This window comes from Pezoporus occidentalis, unplaced genomic scaffold (genome assembly GCF_034315485.1).
Source record: "Pezoporus occidentalis ecotype Australia unplaced genomic scaffold, CSIRO_AGI_Poc_V1 ctg229, whole genome shotgun sequence".
Classification (NCBI taxonomy): Eukaryota; Metazoa; Chordata; class Aves; order Psittaciformes; family Psittacidae; genus Pezoporus; species Pezoporus occidentalis.
Genome location: NW_026914169.1, coordinates 415095 through 432911, shown reverse-complemented (window position 1 = coordinate 432911; position 17817 = coordinate 415095). Strand labels below are relative to the sequence as shown.

The window sequence follows — 17817 nt, the reverse complement described above, 5'->3', positions numbered from 1 at the left end:
CAAGCTGATGGAGCTTTTCCCAGCTTTCAGCAGTCCGCTTTTCTCTCTGTGTTCCCAGAAGAGCAGCTGCGTCCATCTCATGGGGCTGGCAATAGTCATGGTGGGAGCTGTAAACCACCTGCAAGCAGTGGCGGGATGCCTGGCACATGGGGGAGAAGGGAGGCACACAGAGAGATATGGACATGGACCATACCTGTAGTGACTCGACAGGCTCCAGCTTGCTTGTGTGGAGCAACTGGAGCAGGAGAACCTCTGCCAAGGGGCAGGAAGGGCACTCAGTGGAGTCTTGGCAGTGTCACACAGCCACACAGCAGCAGGATCAGGCCATGACTTCCTCTGGCACAGCCAGTGGGGGCTGGCATCACCCCCATGCCAGGGATGGGGCAGCAAAACCCCAGCTCCAAGAGAGAAGCACGACCCAGGTTGGAACCAGGTTACTCCTGCAATCACTCCAGAAAGGACCTGCCCATTCATTATGGAATATGTTTGTGGAGAAAAAGACACCCTCTTCATGTGGGGATGCTCCCAGCACCCCTGAACTTCACAGGGGCATTTGCCTCTGCTATCCCTGGCTGGGCACTTGTGTTGTGCCACTTGGGACCACCAAGAAGGCGGTACAAGGAGTCAGGGGTCCAAGCTCACAAGCTCGGACAGCCACCTCCAGCCGCAGGCACCCTGTCCCTGAGCCCAGGCTGGTGGCCAGGCTGCAGATGACCCCTGCTGTCCCCTTCCTTTCAAAAGTCTTGGCTACCAAAATGCCACTGGCTGGGGAGGAACTGCAGCAGGTGAGGAAGGAAAAGTCACCAGTACCTGTGATTTACCAGGCTGTGGGTGCCAGGACTTGCCTTGGTGGGACAGAAACATGGCCAAGCCCAGCGGTCTGCCTGATGCTCTGTCTGCCTGGGGCAGGGGGTGAAGCCTGGGGTGGGGGGACCACAGCATTTGTGCTCCAGGATGGGAAATGCTCCTGTGGAGACCAGCACATGGCCTCAAGATTCCCAGCAAAGCTGGTGCTGGCAGGCAAGGCCCTGGTTCAGGGGAAGGTATGACCCCAGAAAGAGCCAGTTCCAGAAGGAATGAGGGGCTTCTGCAGATCTTCCAGATGAGAAAGAAGAGGTGGTGATCTCTGAGGGAAGGAGCAGCAGGTCTGCCTCTCCTATGAGCCAGGCTGCTCTGCCCACCTGAGGCTAGGTTTGGTTTTACAGGAGCCCTGTCTCCTTTTCCACATGCTCCTCAAAGAGAACTTCTATTCAGAAGAAGCAGAACCTTCCTGAGAAAACCCAGCACCACCCCAAAGTCCTTTTCTCTGAGGCTGTTATCACCTCCTGGGCAAACCCATGCAGTCCAGTGCTGGCCAGCCCATCTTATTAAGGTTCTCAGCTTCTCCATCCCACAAAAGTGCCACTCCCCTCCTGTGCTCCACAACAAACCAGATTTCTCCCACCTAGGGGTACCATGTCCCGCTGGGTCTTCATTATGGGAGGAGTTGGCTGTATGAGATTGCATAACTAGTCTGTGGTTCTTGGCCCTTCCATTCCAGCCTCAAGACTGCTCCCAAGGACACCATGTCCAGCACCAAGCCCCCTCCAGGAAATCTGTAGAAAAGACACCATGCTTTGGTGATGCGCTTTTTGCAGGGGCCAGCTCCAGGCCAGGGGCAGAGACAGTCTCATGGAGCATTGCTAGGAGAAGGCACAGGGACTAATTAATTTTATTGGCAGAGTGAAGGCAGGATCACAGGCTTCCCTGCATGCCTGGTGAAGTCCCAAACAGATCCCTTTAAGGTCATGGACAGCTAAGCATCCATGTGCTCCAGGGCACCCAAAGAGTCCACACTGCAGGGTCCCTCACAGGGACAGAGTGGTCACCAAGGAATAGCTTTACCTTCCCAGCTGAGCAGAGTCCCGTGGTGTTTCTCAGAGAGGATCGGCAGAACAGACAGCAGCCCTTGCACGCTTCTGTCCACCGTCAGATCAGCCTGCAATGGGCATAAGTGAGGAGCAGGACCGAGATACCACTGTCATTCTCAGAGTCACAGACTGCTCTGGGTTGGAAGGGAACTTGGAGCTCATCCAGCTCCAACCCCCACCACGGGCAGGGACACCTTCCACTAGACCAGGTTGCTCCAAGACCCATCAAACCTGGCCTTGAACACTGCCAGGGATGGGGCAGCCACAGCTTCTCTGGGCAACCTGTGCCAGAGCCTCAGCACCCTCACATGGAAGAACTTCTGCCTAAGATCTCATCTCAGTCTCCCCTCTGTCAGGTTAAAGCCATTCACCCTTGTCCTGTCCCTACAGGCCCTTGTCCAAAGCCCCTCTCCAGGCTTCTTATAGCCCCTTTAGGCACTGGAGCTGCTCTAAGGTTACTGCCTTGGCTGTGGTGATCATGAGACAGTAGAGTTTGAGATCCTCAGGACAGAAGAGTGTGCAGCAAGCTCACTGCCCTGGGCTTCAGCAGGGCAGACTCTGGCCTCTTCAGGAACCTGCTTAGTAAGGTTCCATGGGATATAGCCCTAGAGGGCAGGGGGGCCCAAGACTGCTGACATTCAAGGGTGACCTGCTCCAATCTCGGGAGCATTGTGCCTGACTAGAAGGAAATGAGGCAGGAAGGCCAGGAGACCTCCATAGATGGATAAGGAGCTGATGAAAAATTTAGAGGCAAAAAAAAGAAGCTTATAAAAGCTGGAAGCAAGGACAGGCAGCCTGGGAAGAATACAGGGGTGCTGTCTGGGAAGCTAGGGACCAGGTCAGGAAAACAAAGGCCCAGTTAGAATTGTTTGGCAAGGGATGTGAAAGATAACAGGAAAGGCTTCTATAGGTACGTAGCAAATAAAAGACAGATTAGGGACAACGTGGGCCCCCTCTGGAAGCTATTAGGAGAGCTGGCTACCCTGGCTTTGGAGAAGGCTGAGGTTCTGAATGACTTCTTTGCCTCGGTCTTCACTGGCAAAGGCTCTGACCACACCGCCCAAGACTTGGAAGGCAGATGCAGGGACTGTGAGAATGAAGACCTTGGGCCCACTGTAGGAAAGGATCTAACTCAATAAAGTGAAGTGCCAGCTCCTGCCCCTGTGTCGGGGCAATCCCAGGCACAGCTACAGATTGGGCAGAGAAGAGACCCAGAGCAGCCCTGAGGAGAAGGACTTGGGGGTGTTCGCTGACAAGAAACTGAACATGAGCCAGCTTCAGTGCCCACTTGAGCCCAGAAACAAGGGCTATATTCCCAGCAACGTGACCATCAGGTCGAAGGAGGTGATCCTGCCCCTCTACTCTGCTCTTGTGAGACCTCACTTGGAGTATTGTGTGCAGTTCTGGTGTCCTCAACATAAAAAGGACATGGAACTGTTGGAACAAGTCCAGAGGAGGGCCAAGAGGATGATCAGGGGCTGGAGCACCTCCTGTATGAAGACAGGCTGAGAAAGTTGGGGCTGTTCAGCCTGGAGAAGAGAAGGCTGCGTGGAGACCTCATAGCAACCTTCCAGTATCTGAAGGGGGCCTACAAGGATGCTGGAGAGGGACTCTTCATTAGGGACTGCAGGGGTGGGACAAGGGGTGATGGGCTTAAACTTACTTAAACAGGGAAGTTCATGTTAAATATCAGGAAGAAGTTCTTTACTGTGAGGGTGCTGAGGCCCTGGCACAGGTTGCCCAGAGAAGCTGTGGCTGCCCCATCCCTGGCAGTGTTCAAGGCCAGGTTTGATGGGGCTTGGAGCGACCTGGTCTAGTGAAAGGTGTCCCTGCCCGTGGTGGGGGTTGGAACTGGATGATCTTTCCAACCCAAAGCATTCTGATTCTATGACGCAGGGGGGCAGTTCCGGGCTCAAGTAAACGCTGTTAGGTCATGGGGAGCTTCTCATTAATCAACACTCAAAGTCCTTCTCCTCAGGACTGCTCCATCCAGTCTCCCCAAGCCTGTGTTTGTGCTTGGGATTGCCCAGGGGCAGGACCTTGCACTTGGCCTTGTTGAACTCCATGAGATTCACACAGTCCCATCTCTCCAGCCTGACAAGGTCTCTCTGGATCCCATCCCTTTATTCTCAGCCATCCACCAGCACCCGCTCAGCTCATGCCCATCATCAGCAAGGCTCCTTCCACCCAAACCATGCAGAGAGCCACAGGAGGTGGGAAGAGTCTGTTACATAGGAGGATGGCTGGGTATCTGCATGCTTTCTGGTGGCTTGGATGACGGTGGCTTGGGCTGGGAAGCCAACTACAGGTTTAACCCAACAGGACACATAAGAGATCCCAGCTGCAAGTGGGATGCTACGTGCAGCTTTCTCAGGATCTCAGTGCTGCAGGAGCCACCCGCACCCCAAAACAGGGATCCTGCAGGATGAGAGGAGATGTCATGGACCTGCAGCTCTTTGAGGAAGGGGACAGAGGACGGGATGGTGCTGCTCCTCCCCTCCCTGCTCAGTCAGATTCAGGTTCTCTGCACTTCTCCAGGCTGCAAAAACCCCTTATCCCCCTGAACGTCCTCCTGCTCACAGTGGACATGTGCTGGTGTTATTTCCCAGGCAGCACCCACATGTTCTGCAGTGACTCAGCACAGACACAGGCAACCAGGAGCCCAAGAGGCAGCTCATTTTCACATGGACCCCTGCTCCTGAGAGCCATCCGTCTCAGCCACCCCGGGCACCCCTGTGCATGTTTGTAGGCTTGTGTCCCTCTCAACCTTCTCAGCCAGGACCCACCTCCTGGCCACCCATGTCGGTTTTCACCCAGCCAGGGTGAAGTGCCACGCAGAGGATCCCGGCTTCCCTGTAGGTCAGAGCCTGGCACCTGGTGAGCATGTTGAGGGCAGCCTGGGGGAGGAAAGAAGCATTAGCCATGGGCAGTAGAAAGCTCCATGCACAAGGCTCCCCTCCCATGGGAGAAAAGGCAATGCCAGGTCTTCGAGAGACTGTATTCTGCCTTAGGAGGGCAGCAGCTGGGCATGTGGATGCCCAGGAAGCTTGGGCAGTGATCAGCATGGATCAGTCCCTCCATCTCATAATCTCAGGTGCTTCACTAACATCAGGCAGCTCTGACTCCCACCAAGCTCACGATTCCCAGTCTCCATACCTTGCTGCAGCGGTAGGAGATGACAGGCTTGAAGAAGCACTGAGGAGCTTTTTCAATCGACCCCAGCACAGTAGAGATGTTGATGATGGCTGCCCTGTTGCAGCTCAGCCCCTTTTCTGTGCTCTCCTGAGCAGCCTTCTTCAGCAGTGGCAGGAAGGCCTGGGGGAAAGCAACCTTGTGGGAACCTGTGCCCTGAGCCAGCCCTACTTATGGCAGCTGCACCCCAGTCTGGCTACGGGAGGGTGGAGGAGGAAGAACAGTGGGAAGCCAAGAGAGCTGGGTGTTTGCTTCAGTGCTCCCAGTTAGCCCAACACAAAACAAGGGATATAGAGGGCTTGGGCTGGGAGCACAGCCCCAGCACTAACCCATCCCTCCTGCAGCCCTGGGAAACATGGCAAAGCCCTCTGAAATCTCCATTGCAGAATCATAGAATCTTTTCCAAATAACGTTGGAAAAGGCCTTCAAGATCATCAAGTCCAACCGTTCCCCAGCATTGCCAAGGCCACCACTGAACCATGGCACTAAGGGCCCCATCTACATGGTTTGTGAACACTTCCAGGGATGGTGACTCCGCCACTGCCCGAGGCAGCCTGTTCCAATGCCTGAACACCCTTTAGGGAAGAAATTGTTCCTTATCTCCAGTTTAAACCACCCCTGGTGCAGCTTGAGGCTGTTTCCTCTTGTCCTATCCCTTGTTCCTTGGGAGCAGAGACCAGCTACCTCCTGGCTCCATCCTCCTGCAGGCAGTTGTAGAGAGTAATAAGGGCCCCCCTGAGCCTCTTCTCCAGACTAAACCCCCCAGGTCCCTCAGCCATTCCCCATCACACCTGTGCTCCAGGCCCTTCACCAGCTCCGCTGCCCTTCTCTGGACCTGCTCCAGCACCTCAATGTCTCTCCTGTAGTGAGGGGCCCAGAACTGAACACAGGATTCGAGGTGCAGCCTCACAACCGCAGTCAGCCCCAGCTACCCTCCAGCTGGGTCAAATCCCCACTCCATGGTAAGCATTATCCCCAGAGCTTTATCCATACCTGGGCCATGAGCAGTGGCCCCACTGCATTGGTCTTGTATGTTCTTATCATTTCCTCAGCATCCACTGTCTCCAGCGATGCCTCCGGTTTGTAGATGCCAGCATTGTTTATCAGCAGGTTCAAGCCTGCGCCATTCAGCTTCTCCTCCACGATCTTCACTGCCTTTGTAATGGTGGAGGGATCTGCAACATCTGCAGTGGAAGAGAGGAGGGTTTGAGACCCACAGGGTCCACCCAGGAAGACGAGGGAGGTTATGATGCTGAGTAACATCCATGCACCCTGACTTGTGTGGTCGTCCATCTGTGAGCACCAGATGGTGCTCTGCAACCAGCTCAGGGCACCCTGGCACCCACAAGCCCCAGCTCACCCCAAAACTTCCTTCTTCACCCAGCTGCCAGCAGCTGAAGGACCCTGCCCTGGGGCAGTCCATGGGGCAAAGCCAGCTGGGGACAATCCACGGTGGCAAAGCACTGCTGGGGCTCCCATGCTGTGTCAGCCTCTGCCAGTGGGCAGAGTCCAAGGCTGAGCAAGCTCTGGAGAAACCAGGGCAGCCTCAGGAGGTTGCAGGGACATGGTCTCTATACGGGCTGCTCTGGAACCTGCTGTGGGATGACTCTGCCAGGTCCTACAGCTCCTGCCCAGGCTCTGGGCCGATCTCACAGCATTTCCATAGGAGCTGCCTTCCTGGTCTCACCTGGGACCTGGGATCAAGGCAGCTCAGCTGTATGGCAGAGCAAGGATGCAGCCACTCACCTGGAGGAGCTGGAGGCTGCCAAAGATAGGTCTTAAGAACCTCCTGGTCCTGTGGCCACAGGGCAAGGAGGGTTCAGGGAACAGGGTACTAGGGCTGAGAGAGGTCTGGAGAAGCTGGGCTTTTGCCAGCAGGACTTGAAGCAGCTCTGAAGAGCTGAATCCCCACATACAGCCTGAAGGCAGGTAGGGAGGGAAGAAGAAAAGTGGGCAAGTGTGGCCCCATTTTACCAGCCACAAATTTACCAACTCAGAGGCAGAGCACACCTACCCAGCTTCACAAGAACCAAGTTTGGGTGTTTGGATGCCAGATCTCTCAGCTCCTACAAAAAGAGACAGGGAAACAATCAGCAAGAGGCAGAGGCAATGCAAAGCACCATGCTGGAGCACCAGCAATGGTGCCACCCTGAGGGAAACATCTTCCAGATGTTACTTAGTGCTTGTGAACACTGGGCTGGGCCTGCTGAGGTCCTCAGGCTTCTGCTAGTCTCCACAAAGTAATATCCATGTGCTCAGAGCACAACATGGCCAAAACTGCAAGGTACTGTGGCCACTCTCCCAAAAGGTCTATGTTCATAACCCAGCCAGAGCCACAGCAAAGGGTGAGAGCAACTACTAAGGACCAGCTCCCTGCAGAAGTAATGCAAACTGGCCAGGGATATAGCCAGAAGTGTCTCCCAGTGACTGCTGCAAGTGAGATGGAGGAGGAATGGCTGTGATTGCCAAGTTGATGTTTAGGGAAATCACATCTGAATCCCAATAGCCCAATCCCATTCACTCTGCCCTGGATACTCCATCTCTCCCCCCCCCCAAGAAAAGTGAACCACTTATTTGCATGTTTTTATTATTTTTACCAAACATGAAGGATTCAGATGCCCTTTCCAAAAAGGCAACTGTCAACCACACGGCTGTACAAGGCTTAGAGAAGCATCCCCCAGTGGAAAGCAATGTGCATGGACTACTCTGGGGGACACTGGCTCCAGTCCAGTCCTGCAGATAGTCCTCTGAGCTCATCATTGCCATAGTCCAGAAAGTTGTGGGGGGAAGAAGAAGGCCTATGAGAAACCTGGAGAGGGGCTTTGGACAAGGGCCTGTAGGGACAGGACAATGGGGAATGGCTTTAACCTGCCAGAGGGGAGACTGAGATGAGATCTTAGGCAGAAGTTCTTCCCTGTGAGGGTGCTGAGGCGCTGGCACAGGTTGCCCAGAGAAGCTGTGGCTGCCCCATCCCTGGCAGTGTTCAAGGCCAGCTTGGACGGGGCTTGGAGCAACCTGGTCTAGTGGAAGGTGTCCCTGCCTGTGGCAGGGGGTTGGAACTCGATGAGCTTTGAGGTCTCATCCAACCCAGAAATCTGAGCTCGTTCTGACCCTCTGAACTTGGGCAGCAGCAGCAGCAGGAGCTGGGCACCCCAGGCTGGCAGCAGGGTGAGTTCTCACTGCACAAACTGGAGTAACACCAGCAGCAAGTACACAAAGAGCATCCCAAGGGCTTCCTAAGGCACACGCCACACTGTATGGCAAGCTGTGGTGGGTCACAGAAAGCAGAAGAAAACCAAAGCTGGAGCTAAGGAAAGCTGGAGCTTTGTGGATGCTTTGTTCCTGTGATTCCTCACGTGTGAGCCTCTCCCATTTCAGTGCAGTGCAAAGCAGGGAAAGGAAGATCCCAGAGCTCCACGGGCCACCAGTTAACGACCCCCCGGATTTTGGAAAGCGGCGACACGCTGCAGAACCAGCCGGAGCAGAACCACTGAGGTTCACACCAGGCTGACCCTCCTCAGCCCCAACACCGCGCGAGGCGGCGCTGTGCCGCAGCCCATGAGCAAAGGTTTGGCACGGGAAGGCCGGCTGGGACACAGCCAAGCTGGTCTCACATAGCCCGGCAGCGCTGTTCTCAGGGGGTGACATGGCTGATCCTTTGCCTAAGGCACAACAGACAAGCAGAGGGCTGTCACGCCGCTCAGGACATGGCGCACCGAGAGCTCTGCTGTGACGGCAGCGCTCCTCTCGCTCGGGCAAAGTTCACCGAGCGAATTACTACCGGCATCCTCCGGCACCCATGGCTGCTGCCGGCACCCACGAGACGAAACCCCAGCCCTGCCCCGCGCTGACCTGGGCCCGCGGCCCCGCGGGGTCCCGGCAGGTCGCGAAGATCCAGGCGGGTGGTCGTGGTGTCCGCAGGAGCTGCTTCACCAGCCCCAGCCCGATACCGCGGTTGGAGCCGGTCAGCAGCACCCCACTCCCCGCCATCCCCAAGGCTGCGGGGCGGGGCACGCCAGGCACCGCCTCCAGACCCTGCGGCGCAGGAAGCGTGCGGGTGTATTCGCTCCTTCCCATGTAACGTCCGGTACGAAACCGGCAGCCGCAGCCCAATCCGGCGGTCCTTGCCTGGCCGGCATCCCCGACAGCGCAGCACATGCTCTCGGAGGGTACAGGGGACCCCCCATCTCTTCCCAAGGCTGGGGTGCAGGGAAGGTTCACAGCTTTCCTGGGCAGCTCCCCCCAGTTTCTATATAGAGCATGATATTCCATTGTTTGGAACATCCCTTTGGCTAGTTCAGGTCAGGTATCGTGTCTCTGCTTCCTCCTGGCTTTTCAGGTATCGTGTCTCTGCTTCCTCACTGGCAGAGCATGAGTCTGAACATAGGGTAAGTACTAACCAATAACCCAAGCATCAGTGTGTTGTTAGCATTATTCTCATCCTAAAGCCCAAACACAGCACTGCACCAGCTACTAGGAAGAGACTCAACTATCCCAGATGAAACCAGGACAATCAAGATGGTCTCAAACCCTTCACAACTGTTTTTATTGCCTGCCCAGAAATGCACCTGATTTGGTTCTCTCCATGACAATCAGATGCAAGGAATTGGGAAGATAGCCTGTGATGTGGGGAATGAGGGTGCCTGGGGGGATTCTTCTTGGTTTTTGTTGATAGGTGTCAGGTACCTGGTTCAACAGACCAGCCAAAGGTGTGGAAAGGAGTAAAGTAAGGAAAATAATTGGTGGCATCTAGGGATGCCAAAACTGGATGTTAGGGAAACCATAAGCATAAGCTGGAGGGGACTTCCGTGTACCAGCTCTGCTGCCTGCCACGAGGAGGGTATTGATGTTTTATTTTCAGCTATTACATAGAAAACTATATGCACAAACAACATTAAAATCCCAATACAGTGAGAACACAACCTGGAGCTCAACAGTGAAGTAGTGGCTGAGCGGCTCTGATCTATGTAAGCATCATTTATTCTGCTTATTTTCATTTGGGTTGACAAACCCTAGACAAAACATCTCTGATAACAAGAATTAAATAGAATCACAGATTGATTTGGGTCGGAAAGGACCTTAAGAACATATACTTCCAAGCCCTCTGACATAGGCAGGGACACCTCACACTAGACCATGTTGCCCAAGGCTCTGTCAGACCTGGCCTTGGACAATGCCCAGGATGGAGCATTTACCACTTCTTTGGCCACCTGTGCCAGTGCCTCACCACCCTTACAGGGAAGAACTACTTCCTTATATCCAACATAAGCTTCCCCTTTTTCAGTTCTTCATCCATTGACCACAACTCTTTGCATAGGGCCATCCAGCTAATTCCTTATCCACTGAGTGGTCCATCCATCAAGCTGATGTCTCTCCAGTTTAGAGACAATGATGTTGCTTGGGACAGTGTTAAACGCTTTGCACAAGTCCAGGTAGGTGACGTCAACTGCTCTACCCCTGTCCATCAGTTCCATAGCCCCATCATAGAAGGCCACCAAATTGGTCAGGCAGGACCATGCTGGCTGTCACCAAGCACCTTGTTGATTATCATGTGCCTTAGCATGCCTTCCAGGAGAATCTGCTCCAACATTTTGCCAGGCACAGAGGTGAGACTGACTGGTCTGTGATTCCCTGGGTCATCCATTTTCCCCTTCTTGAAAATGGGGGTTATAGCTTCCCAGGAGCTTCACCTGACTGCCATGATTTTTCAAATATGATGGCCAGCGGCTTAGCAACTTCATTTGCCAGCTCCTTCAGGACCCGCAGATGGATTTCATTCAGGTGCCATGGACTTGTGTACGTTCAGGTTCTTCAGATGATCTTGAACCAGATCCTCTCCTACAGTGGGTCTAAGGTCTTCATTCTCACAGTCCCTGCGTCTGCCTTCCAAGACTTGGGCGGTGTGGTCAGAGCCTTTGCCAGTGAAGACTGAGGCAAAGAAGTCATTCAGAACCTCAGCCTTCTCCAAAGCCAGGGTAGCCAGCTCTCCTAATAGCTTCCAGAGGGGGCCCACGTTGTCCCTAATCTGTCTTTTGTTTACTACATACCTATAGAAGCCTTTCCTGTTATCTTTCACATCCCTTGCCAAACAATTCTAACTGGGCCTTTGTTTTCCTGACCTGGTCCGTAGCTTCCCAGACAGCACCCCTGTATTCTTCCCAGGCCTCCTGTCCTTGTTTCCACCTTTTATAAGCTTCTTTTTTCACCTCTAAGTTTGTCATCAGCTCCTTATCCATCCATGGAGGTCTCCTGGCCTTCCTGTCCCATTTGCTTGTCAGGACACAATGCTCCTTAGTTTGGAGCAGGTCACCCTTGAATACCATCCAACAGTCTTGGGCCCCCCTGCCCTCTAGGGCTATATCCCATGGAACCTTCCAAAGCAGGTTCCTGAAGAGGCCAAAGTCTGCTCTTTTGAAGTCCAGGGCAGTGAGCTTGCTGCACGCTCTTCTCACTCTCCTGAGGATCTCAAATTTGACCATTTCATGATCACTGCAGCCAAGGCTGCCCTGGAGCATCACATTTCCAACCAGCCCTTCCCTGTTGGTGAGCACGAGGTCAAGCATGGCACCTCTCCTTGTCGGCTCCTCTATTACTTGCAAGAGGAAGTTGTCTTCCGCACAACTGAGGAGACTCCTGGATTCAGAATCAAATCAGAAACTAATCAATGATATTAATCTGCTGATAGCATCAGGTGATTTGGGCTAATTTTATCCTGCTCCACTGCAGTTCTGCTGCACTGAGCCTCTGCTCCCCAATTTCCTTTGGGATATTGTGGAAGGTACAAAGCTCTGACAAGTGAGAAGTTGGGTCCTGAGCCTATGGGGGCTGTATGGCCATACCTCACCACAGCTCAGACAGGACCAGGGTATGAATAGAACCCTGCCAGAGAGCCATTTGGAGTCAGTCCTCCTTGGAGACTCCTGGAGATTGAAAGCCCACCCATTACCAAGTGAGTGATTGCATACTTTGAATCAATGGCCACAAAGTTTAAGAATTCAATGATGAATCCATGTGACTTCCTGAAGCTGTAGTTGATGTTGGTCGAGCTTTAATTGAGTTTGAACTATAGATTTCATTTAGCCTGAATTTGCTGGTTCCATGACAGATATAAAAATGTTTTGAGAGCATTTTGTATTTGAACAATGACAGAGAAATTGGAATTTACTAAATACTAAGAAGCAGAAGCCTTCCTTATAGCATATATTTGGCATAAAGGCCCCATTCTGCTTTTCCTGCCTCATTCTGTGCTCAGACCATTTATTAGGTGATTGGTCACCAGAATGCTGCTCTATTTGTGGCAAAGATTGGCAGGTAAGTAGCAAGTAAGGATAGAGTGGTAGAAACACACAAGCATAGAATCCCAGGCTTGTTTGGGTTGAAAGGGACCTTAAAGCTCATCCAGTTCCAACCCCTGCCACAGGCAGGGACACCTTCCACTGGACCAGGTTGCTCCAAGCCCCGTCCAACCTGGCCTTGAACACTGCCAGGGATGGGGCAGCCACAGCTTCTCTGGGCAACCTGTGCCAGGGCCTCAGCACCTTCACAGGGAAGAACTTCTTCTTTCTATCTAAACTGAACTTTCGCTCTCAGTTTAAACCCATCACCCCTTGCCCTATCACTACAGTTATGGTGAAGCATGCTGAGGAGTGGGGTTTTGAGCACCTATTCCACAAAGATCCTGTCTACTGCAGGTGAATTACATTAACAAACTCTTCCTAGGGTCTTGTCTCCAAAACTCTTGGATACAAGGATGCCCTGTGATCTGCTCTGCAGGAAGAGTTAATGTGCAGCCACAGCTAAGTTCAGTAGGAGCCTGTTCTGAATATAAATTTAAACTGTGAAGAAAAGGCAGGCTTTAAGCAGCTGTAATTGAATTCTTTTCAGTGTGGACATTGCTTCAATCTGCTTTTATGCTTCAATTCCCTAAGTCCAAATAAAGGAGTATCAATTCCTTGAAAATTTTGTTAGTTAAATATTGTGAGGTTTCCAAGAAAGTAATAAAGAGAAATGCAACAACAACAACAAAAAAAACCACAAAGTGCTCTAGTCTCTCTGTGAGAGGCCTTGGTATCTCCCTGCTGTCTGGAAAAGCTGGATTCTGATGTCACTGGATTTTGGAGCACTTGAGAGTATAAATATGTGCATGTTTCACCTGTCTGGGGACTTGTTGCTGATCTCTGCAGACTTCTCATTGTCCATCATAGCAGCCATTTCCATGCCACAAGTGGTGGACCATGGGGTGATTCATCTGACCCTGATGACGGATGTTCTGTTCTGCTGCATCCCATAACTTGAAGCTGAGATGTTTCTGACAGAAGAACAAGTCCCACTGCTGGCTTAAGAATTTTCCCTATGTCTTTGGTGTGTGAATTAGGGCACCAGTCAAAAGTCCAGGTCACACACTGGTTGAGAGGCTTGAGTCTCATTGTGGAGCAGCTGGTATGGACTTGTAGGTAGCACAGTTCCATAGAATCATAGAAAGGTTTGGGTTGGAAAAGACCTTAAGATCATCTAGTTCCAGCCCCCTGCCATGGGCAGGGACACTTCACATTAAACCAGGTTGCTCAAGACCCTGTCCAACCTGGCATTTAGGAAGCAGGTCATATATTTTGTCTTTAACAAAGAAGAGGAGCTGGAAAGAAGTTGTTGGTTGTTGCATCAGGTGATAAAATGCTCTTTTTCTTTCACTCCAGGACATGGGTGTCAAACCAAGCCATACACAACCTGGTCATTTAGCCTGTGCCTTAGTGTTTCTGAGATGGGGCACATTTCTATGTCACATATGACAACCCATTTTCCTGCATCCTTGACAACAAATATCACAGACAGAAACCACATTTGTCTTGTTTGGTGGTTCTGAGGTCACTCTTCATGACATCACACAGAAGCAGGAAGGATAACCCACCCAACTGCCTGCAGATGATGGCAGAAAAGAGGTTAGAGGGGATATGAGGTCTCTCCATGGGTCCCAGAAATGTGGCTCTGTTCCCGTGGACAACTACCAGAGCTGCCAGCACTGCTGCAGCTGGGGAGCTGAGGCATCTTGACTGCTCTTGTGAGAGGAATATCCCCAGAAATGTGGTTCTGATCCTGGTCTGAGGACCCTAGCTGGCATTGAGTCCAAATGCTGCGGCCCAAGTTAGGTTGTGTGAAGAGTCGGAGTGTTTTACATCTCCTCAGAAAGATTTACTTGGGAAAAAAGTCCTTTTGCTGAAGTCCAACAGCGGTTCAAGGCTGTGGGCTCTCTGTTATCCTCGATACCCCTCAGACTTGGTCATTAGACCAGGTGGCAGTTGTGTCCAGGAGCCTTCTCAGGCTGCATGGAGGAATCCAGAAGAGAACAGGGCTGTGTGGACTCTGCAAGCTCAAGGCAGAGTCAACAGCACCCAAACCACCTTTGCTTTCATTACTCCTTCCTTGCAATGAGACACCAGCTCCTGTGAAACCAATGTGCAGAGACCTGGCTGGAGCCATCTCTTTAAAGAGATGCTAATAGAGACTTTGCAGGGAAGCCTCTTTCTCCACACTTTCTCTATGTACCTTTCCTGACAGTCCTAAAACGGCACCAGTACAGTCCAGTACCTTAGAAGAATTCCACAGTCATTTAGCCAGTGTCTGTCTTTGGGCAACTGAATCAAGCTCTGAAACTCAGTTTGAATCTGTTGTTTTCTTGGACTATGAATAGTTCCTTGGTCAACATTTTTTGCTTCCACCACCAGCTCAGCTATGATAGGGATTTCTGTTCTGGGCAGGAGGTGGTTGTGCCCCTCCACCCTATCCAAGACCAGCAGCATTAAAGGAAAACTGGCTCCTCTGTGCTCTATCCCACAGGTAGAGTCTCCCCATCCTGCTCTACCCACTTGTCCCTGGGTGTCCCGAATGAGTGTGGGGAGTGAAGGTGTTTTCTGCACTTTTTGCCACTCTTGGCATCATGTTCAATTCCCACCACCACTAATTACCCACCTAGCTCCCATCTAAGCCTCTGTGCCTCCGGAGCTTAACCCTGAGCTGGTTTAAGGTCTTTGGGAAAGCTTTGCTTAGAGGAAAACCCTGGCTCAGGGACTTTGGTGGGATTCACTGGAGTCTGGACCAGAGAAGCTGGCATAAACTTGGGAAAAGAGGAGTGTCTTTACTCCCTGCCTGAGGTAGCCACAAGTGGCACGTGGGTCCCCACAGATTGATATAGGTCCTATAAAAGCCAAGAGTTCCTGTAGCTGTCCTCTGCACTGGGCAGAGGCTGCTTGGAAATCTGCCTCAGCGTTGCCTTCTTCTAATGTTAAGACACCAGTGCTCTGCCAGGGTCCTGAGTGCTTTGCATCTGTCCTCAGTGGTTTGGGCTCCTGGGCTCAAAGAATATACAGTGATATAATGCAGGTGCAATCCAGATCACTCTACTGGGAGCTCTGAAACAGTGCCATGAGAAGACTTTCTTGGGACCTCCTCAGTCTGATGGGGAATGAGGGCTCCTACTTACATGCAAGTGGAGGCTTGCATTTAAGCTTAGGCTCTTGCCCTTAGTGCCAGCATGATCCCTTCCCAATGGGGTGTCACGGGTCCTCTTCAGCCAAAAAGAAAATGGGTCAGGTAGGGTGTGTGTGCTCATGTTCAAGCAGTCACAGGGGTGGGTCGTTTGCACCCCACCCCTTGATTAGTAGTTCATTCATAGCTAGTAATTCTTCAGCAAGTCACTAATCCACTATGACAAGGTCCCAGGCAGCTTGAATATACCCTGAAGCAAGTAGGCTTGCTAAATAGAAAGGAGTTTATTCTTATTTACATGGTAGATTAAATTTCCTGAAGAAAATCGTGCCAAGCACACATCCTGCTGGCTAGCAAATAAAAACATGTTTCTCAATACTTCTGTAAGGAGGAGTGTCATTGTGCAAACACTGAGAGGAGCGTGAGCGCATTGGAGCTTTCAGCATCTGAGAATGGAGGTGTGGCTGCCCTTGGAAAGGTGTTTCTGAGCCTTCCTGGTGTGCTGAGATGAAAAGTGTCCATACGAGAAACACAGCTTTCTGAGAGGTATAGGAGAGGAGTGCACAGAAGCTTATGCTCAGCTTAAGGTTTAGACCATGCAAGAATGGTTCAGACCAATAGAACCATCTGAATCCCTTCTTTGGAGCTGGTCCAAGGTCCCTTCGAGTGGCCTGGGGACAGCAGCAGCACTTGGGAAGAGACTGGGTCATGAGCCAGACAAGTCTGTTTGCTTTCTCTGCCTCTTGGCACAAGGTTGGAATCAGCTCCTGGAGAAACAGTGTTTGTTTCAACTCAACAAGGCAGCACAGGACCCCAAAGTCAGTGTTATGACTCTAAAACAGTATAAGGCTGCAAAATGGTGGTGACACAGCAAAAATGTGAGATTTTAAGAGGTTGATTCTTTTATTTTGATGCTGTCTGGTTCTGAGGCACTGTGGAGGTTTCTAACTGATATGCGGGTAGACTCCATAACTCATTACAAGTTGTAGAGTAGGTATGCCTTATTCATCGCTGAGGCGCATGGGAGATCGCTCCTCCAAAAGCATGTGCACCCCAGCGTTGTTCACCTCTATATTTATCTATTAAACTTATCTATCTATTAAACTATTACATATGCATTAGATTACACAACACACTTATACATATTCATGACCTATCCCCGCTTTGTATTGTAATGAGGTAAAAGGTCCTTGCTTGCATAGTGTCTCCTGGTGGTTGTGGGCGAGGGTCTCAAGATGAAGTAAATGAGTCTTCCCTGAACTTTTCATCTCCAGTCATTGCGCATGTTCCCTGGTGATTTAGTCACTGTCCAAACCGCAGAGGTGATTTCAGCCAGTTTAGGCGTCCAGAGAACAGGAACCACATGACTGTTCCTTCCTCTTATCAATAGCCTTGGCCCTCCCACCCTGTTCTAGCAAGCACGATAAGTGTTGAGCACGCATTTGTTGAGTAAGCAGTAACATTGTTAAGCAAGGGGCTTAACCCTAACCACCTTGTACATCGGTTAACCCTTTGCATCATAACACAGCATGGATGATGGCCTCATCTTCCGCCTAGCAGAAGAAAACCTTGGAGGAGCAGAGCTCTTGTGCAAATGCAATATACTGGCAAGCATAGCTGTGCTCTTTGGTCATAAAGAAGTGACAATATAGACAAGCCTATTGAAGTGACTTATGAGAGACTGAAAGCCAGTCCTGTGGTTTGGGAAGTGTGCAGAGGTGGGGAGGCTAGTGGGGGTCCTTGGTGAGAGACCAGCCTGAGACAGACCGCTGAAGACCCTGATCTCTGCACTGATGATAAATGGTAGGAATTCACAAGACAAGTCTCTCAACCCAGCATGGAGAATCAGAAAAGCATGGGGAGATATGATGGGCCTCAGGAAAGAAATGAAAAATGAAGGGAAAAATGAAGTGTGTAAAGCTTAAGGAGAGGCTGTGACTTGACAGGGTGAAGGAAGGGGGAAGATCTGGGATCACCTCTCAGATGCAATCTGCAGATGCACAGGAGGGAAGCAGACAATTGCTGCTGTCACATTCTCACAGAGGAATACTTCATGGACAGCCCAGCACTAGACAGCCATGGAAGCAAGAGTGGCTCATGGGATGTTGGTGCAGAAAGTACCAGTGAACCACAAAAAGGGGCATTTCCACCAAAGGAAAGCCACGGGAGGTAGAAGGGAGGAGGGGTGAAACCACAGTCTTGGTTACCATGAAGTTGTCCAAGTGAGTGAAATATA

At 51.6% G+C, this 17817-nt stretch overlaps 1 protein-coding gene across 1 annotated transcript; it reads right to left on the bottom strand.

Annotated features, from left to right (window-relative positions):
- Nucleotides 1-1683: 1683 nt before the first annotated feature.
- Nucleotides 1684-9126, bottom strand: LOC134164962 (C-signal-like). The gene is made up of 6 exons (XM_062621236.1): nt 8955-9126; nt 7117-7168; nt 6096-6286; nt 5067-5225; nt 4697-4807; nt 1684-1978 (listed from the first exon to the last, which is right to left on the bottom strand). Exons 1-6 carry the CDS (start codon nt 9090-9092, stop codon nt 1865-1867), a joined length of 765 nt encoding a protein of 254 aa, XP_062477220.1. The 5' UTR covers nt 9093-9126; the 3' UTR covers nt 1684-1864.
- Between the last annotated feature and the right edge of the window lie 8691 nt (nt 9127-17817).

Bases quoted from the DNA above. Each gene is read 5' to 3' on its own strand.
- LOC134164962 (XM_062621236.1), bottom strand. From the start codon at position 9,092: ATGGCGGGGAGTGGGGTGCTGCTGACCGGCTCCAACCGCGGTATCGGG. The intron at 5,226-6,095 runs GTATGGATAAAG...GCTTTCCCCCAG, and splicing joins GGCCACTGCTCATGGCCCAG to GCCTTCCTGCCACTGCTGAA. The intron at 1,979-4,696 runs GTGGGTCCTGGC...TGCCCATTGCAG, and splicing joins CCGACATGGGTGGCCAGGAG to GCTGATCTGACGGTGGACAG.